This window comes from Typopeltis vanoorti, chromosome 23 (genome assembly GCF_054136105.1).
Source record: "Typopeltis vanoorti isolate ZY-2024b chromosome 23, IOZ_Tvanoo_1.0, whole genome shotgun sequence".
Taxonomy (NCBI): domain Eukaryota; kingdom Metazoa; phylum Arthropoda; class Arachnida; order Uropygi; family Thelyphonidae; genus Typopeltis; species Typopeltis vanoorti.
The window spans coordinates 15,105,021-15,111,020 of NC_143571.1; the positions used below are offsets into that span (position 1 = coordinate 15,105,021).

At 31.1% G+C, this 6,000-nt stretch overlaps 1 protein-coding gene across 1 annotated transcript in view; it reads left to right on the forward strand.

Moving 5' to 3' along the window:
- Positions 1-5,274, forward strand: part of LOC150093642 (uncharacterized) — a 92,998-nt gene extending 87,724 nt beyond the window's left edge. The window contains exons 2-3 of the mRNA XM_090413170.1: positions 830-1,170; positions 4,731-5,274. Of these exons, the coding sequence (XP_090269296.1) occupies positions 830-1,125 (296 nt within the window). The 3' untranslated portion in view covers positions 1,126-1,170; positions 4,731-5,274. The remainder of the gene's footprint in view (positions 1-829; positions 1,171-4,730) is intronic.
- The last annotated feature ends 726 nt before the right edge of the window (positions 5,275-6,000 follow it).

The following is a 6,000-nucleotide window of genomic DNA, read 5'->3' on the forward strand; positions in this document are numbered from 1 at the left end:
ACTGTGCGTGCGTTCTTCTAGGGAGTTTGTTTGTTGGAATGAAACCCTTCTACCTCGGTATGAGACCAGCTAAACACACACACACACACACACACACACACACACACACACACACACACACACACACACACACACACACACACACACACACACACACACACACACACACTTATAACAGATATTTTAATCCCAGAATGGAATTCGAATGATATTGACGCTTACCATGGCTATCTTCGATACTATTGTTCGACCACAGATCCGAGACCCTCGGCTGGCAACGTGTCAAGACGAGTCGATTCATGTTGAAGAGGAGAAAGGAATAAGGCGATCTACGAATGTGTTACCAACACGCGAAATCACGTGCTTTATACATGAAATTTACCAACTGTTGTACAAACAAAATAGTTACCATTCTTTAAAAACTAGAATTTTCATAAACTAAAACCTGATTTTCCATCGAATAATAACGAACACTCATCCTACGAAACGCATCGATTATCCTATTGTCGGAATGGATTCGCCTTCTTCTGCCATGCGCAAAAGTATACAGGGGTCTCGCATCTGTAGTTGAACTACAGAAATACCTCTAGGATGTAGTAACCTTAATTTTAAAAATATTAAAGAAATGCCTTCACATCTGCATCAGAGTTTTTGGCATTATCACGAATATTGTTAAAAGAGCGAACTGATGTATTTCATTCGACGAAATCACCCAAAAGTAATAATCACTTTTTTTTTTTACTATAACATTATTCGTTCTTTTATTAATCATTCTTTTCTTGTACCAACACAAAATAAAAATTTTTTATTTTCATTTCTCCATTTGTAGCGTCTAAATACGAAGGCGACCTCCATGGTCCAATGAAGGAAATTGAATGGCTGTTCAAACGACTCTTTCCTTTCGTACCCGAAAAGGCCCACTACTTCTGGAAAACAAGCCATCTAGGGAGTGCTTTAGTGATGAATTCGCCGAACGGGAACAAACCAGTTAAAGAACGCAATGCATACAGAGCATCCCTTCCTTGGAGGGTCGAAGTACAGTTCATGAAACGTGGTCCGGACTGCATGAAGAAATGTATAGCCCAAGGTGTTCTTCATCCAGTTCAGTGTCATACTTTGTGTTAAAGAACCCCCTCGTGTATCATCGTGTATACCGTTGGTTTTAGAAAGGTCAGTAAATTTACGTAAATTGAAATATGATGAATTCTGAAATAGATGATAATTGCTGATGGAAATTTTATGTTTTTTTTTTTTTTTTTATCAGTAATAGTTGATGCATAGATGCAGATAACGATAAAATGGACTTAAAATACTTCGCATTCACACATAAAAAATCATTCTTTCATTGTTTGTTTCATTGTTTAAAAAATGTTTGCTTCATTGTTTGAAAAAAATGTTTGTTTCATTGTTTGAAAAATATGTTTGCTTCATTGTTTGAAAAAATGTTTGTTCCAATTTTCGAGTGTCTTGTAGTTTTCTTCTGTATTAAAATTCTTTCGGACATATTCACTGATTAAAATCAGTTTATTGATTTGCTATTGAAATGCAAGAATTCTCTGTTAGTCTTCGTTCGCTGAAATGATCCATAATCAATCTTTAAAAAAAATCTCTTGTGAAAATCTAAGGTACAAATAAAACTTGAAGGCTTAAATTTATATATATATTTTTTTCATTTTGATTATTTGAAAGTTGGTTTTAAGTATATTTCTTCATAATTTGTTTGCAAGAGTTTTAAAGTTTGGTTTATTATGACTGTAATTTGGAATAAATCCTAATTTGTTACGTTCAGAAAGTAGTGCTAAGCAATACTTTTTTTTTCTTTTTTTTTTTTTTTTATTGCTGACACTAATTTTTCACTCCCTATTAGTTTCTTCCGAGTTCAACTTTTCTAATCGGAATGTATTTTCACATAATTAAGCAATATTCATTTAAAAAAAAAAATCACAGTCATTCATCCTTAAATTCTTTTTTATTTTATGAAAAAAAAAAAAAAGTAGTCATCTAAGATTGAATATAAGAAATTAAAGTGAAATCATGTTCATTAATTTTACAAGCCTGATAAGAAAATGAACTTATTGCTAATATTTCGCTGGTATTGGACCCAACATCTTCAGAGCACAAAAACTGTTTGTTACAGTACAAGAACAATCCGGTATAACAATGGGACTAGTTGAACAATTGTAACGTACAACACAAAGACTAAAGTCCTAATTAGGCGCCATCTATGTTGAAAAACACACAGAGAAAGCAGATATTAATTAGGTCTTAAGATGACTGTCTCACAAATCTTTGGTAAATTTATACAGCTATACTTGTTGAGGTTTGGAGTATGTTTCAAGGCTTCTGTTGATTCCAAAAACAATCTCTCCGACTTATGACGACTTCTGCAGCACTCCCCCCACCCCCAATTGATCCTGTGTGCAGAGATATCCAAGGCATGGTCTGCTAGACCCGACTTGCCATAACGACAGTGCCGAATGTATTTTTTATGTTTACTGAGGCGGATACCTAATTAATACCTGCTTTCTTTCTCTCTGTTTTTTTTTTAAACATAGATGGCGCCTCATTAGGACTTTAGTCTTTGTGTTATCCGTTGCAATTGTTCAGACTAGTCCCATTGTTATACCGGATTGTTGTTGTTTCTCGTGCTGTAACAAACTGTTGTGGTGCTCTGAAGATGCTGGATAGAATACCAGCGAAATATCAGCAATAAGTTAATAAATAGTTATTTTCTTATCAGTCAGTCTGTGTTCTCATTAATATCATTAAAATTAATCAACGTGTAACACATAAGCCTTTCCATATGTTTAAAGTGAAATCAGAAAAAAGGTCAGTGGGAGGGGGGGGGAATGCATTAACTTTTATTTTATTTTTCTCTTCAGAAATAAAACATTCTTTCTCTTTGATTTTGCGAATGTAATAAACGTCTATTATTGCGCCCCCTAGTGGTGACCGTTCTTGACAAATACGTATGTCAGTGCGAATTTCGAAGGTGAAGATTTAAAGGTAAATAAATAAATAAATAAAAGATTTCCAACACAGGAACTTGCATCCCTTCTATGGCATCTTTGTATTCGGTTCCAGTGGCTTACATCCGGTGAATTTTTAGAAGCGAAATTCAAAGGAACTGAACGAGAAAGCCTTGGTATATGTTGGGAGAGCCGAAATCCGCTCGCTGTAACATGAAGTGTAACGGATCAGGAATGCTGTCGATAAAAATATTTCTAACTGAAATTTATGATTTTCTGATTCCTCGGAGAGCAGTCCGAGGCGTTTTTCCGTGTTCTATTTCTGTTCTTATTTTCTCTATTTTTATTTAAATGACTTAGCGGAATAACACTAAAGATTCAAGGCTATCTCTCTTCATTCATTCTATTCATTCTGTCAATGTTTCTTTCTTTCTTTTTTTTTTAATGTGGTTTTATATGAGTCATAATGAAAGCAGTTAATAAAAACATGTAATTTATTTGCTGAAATTAAAAAAATTTATTTTGATAAAATATTTTTATTTTGATAAAATATTTGCATCTTACAATGTGTTTTTATAAATATTTTTTTTATTAACAATATTCACTGAAATAACCACTAATGAGCGATGAATTGAATTTGCTGAATCGTGGCGTCCAAAAATGAATTTTTGACAAAAAAAAAACCTTGATGTCTACCTATCTCTTAATTAAGCATGTTTGACACATTTTATTCTTTGAAAATTATTTAAACAATTATTAATTATGCGTTAATTTAATTAATAAGCTTAAATAGAATGAAATTAAATAACTGAAATTATTAAATCGAATTTCTTTACATATTTTAACATCATTCAAAAAAAGCATAAAGATATTTACCGTAATAAATTTTATTTTGATCTTAATTTAACCAAACAATACCACTAGATGGCAGTAGATTCGACGTAGAAGCATGTCATACTGTTTAGATCAGCGCTTCCCAAACTGTGGGCCGTGGCCCCCTTGGAAGCCGTAGGTTTTGTTGAGGGGAGGGACGTGAAATAATGAAAACAAATTTAATATCTTTTAAGACTAAGTAGATTTTTTTATATTAAAAGAAAAGTATTTCATTTTTATCATTTATTATTTCTTTATTATTATTTTTTATATTTTATTGGAAAAAAGCACACATTGGTGTTGGTTCACAAATTTTGCTTCCTGCGTATTTCGGCGCTTAATGAATATTAGTAAATATAGGCTTATTCATATAAGTTTCATTTCAAAGCAGAAATCTAAGAACTGCAGTTTCAAATATTTCACCTGATATTGATGTAGCGGTATTGAAACACATCCATCCCATTAAATTGTTATTAAACTTCTTTTATGTTTTTAATTCTTTCTTTATTACTAATCGTTTTACGTTGCAAATGTATAATAACAATATATCTATCTATATAAAAATATAAGATAATGTGGCATGTCAAATATGCATGTAAATGCTAAAAATGTAATTTGCATTTGATTTTTGCAATATTCGTGTGTATGTTTTGTATTGATTATAAATACAATAAATATTATAATACTATATGTCTATATTACGATTTCTTTTCGAGGGTGGAAGCATGAAATATTTCAATTTTTTCAAAGGGGGGCCCTGACATCCAGAAGTTAGGGAAGCACTGGTCTAGATAACGCAGTTACTGTTTTATTCTGGAGCTAAATATGTATAAACATAATTACATCATTTGGCTAACTTATATTTATTTAAATGCTTTTTTTTTACAGATAAAAGAAAAATTTTCATTAATGGAAAGAACAAACTGCTGCTGATGAAGTAGAGAAATGAATCACCTACCGATATGGGAGGATATCACTATTGTCAAAAAAAGTTAAATATAGGATACAAACCACTCATTTCTCTGAGGTAACAGGATAAATAAATCAAAAAGTTGTTATCCGAAAAAATATCCTTTTAAATTAACCCCATAACTCCTCTAGAGCATTGTACATTGAGTCAGCGAAATATAGATTTTTAAAACATAATTTTTTGCCTTACATTAATAAAATACGTCACAATATCCAATGACAATCAAACTCGTGCTTAGCTGCTGAAAACATCATAACATGCTTTTTATTTTCGTTCAGCCTATCATACGCGCGCGCATAAGTTAAAACTAAAGCAAATGCCTATTCCCAGCTTCAGAGAAATGTAGGGGGCTCAATATCCGGTTCCTGTTGTGTTAATTTCAGCACTTTATTACTGTGTGATGTAAAAAAAAAAAAAATGCTACATTTATAGCACATTTTTATTTTAACACACGCGCAGTTAAATGATACACAAATTCAACTCAATAAATACAGAAGACGATGTCTAAATACGATTATTATTATTTTTTTTAATTAACGTATTGTTGTATATGAAATAATTATTATTAACACAGATTTTAAGCGATTGTTCTGACTGGCTGACAATCGCATTTTTGTTAATTGCTTTCTAAAGAATACACTCAAGTAAATTTTAGACATTTTTGTTTATTTATAGCTGTATGTATATTATTCACATTATTCATTATATTATTCACCGTTAAAATTTGAATTATTATATAATTTAATTTTATTTGTGATAATTGATAATTATAAAAAATAACGAACAATTCAAATACTGGTATAATGATCAACATTGTCTATTTTTTCCCTTTTTGTATCAATGTTTGCTTCATGTGTAAATCAATACAGTAAGTTGTTTCCTATCGGTGATTTGTTGCACATAAATATTCACATTATAATTTAAATATAGCTTGGCCATATTAATATGAATGCTGCTAGCATGACTATTAATATAACATCCACATTAATGTTAATGATATATTAATTAACATTGATTTTAGAATTTAAAAATGTCTGTAAAATTTCAAAAAAAAAAAAAAAAAGAAGTGTAAATTCAAAGCTGTCTGTAAATTGGCATTCATTGCAAATTATTTTATGTGAAGTGTCGTAGAGTGTCTTGAGTAAATTTCCGATGGCTGAAAAATAAAGAATAAAGCAAAAATTATAT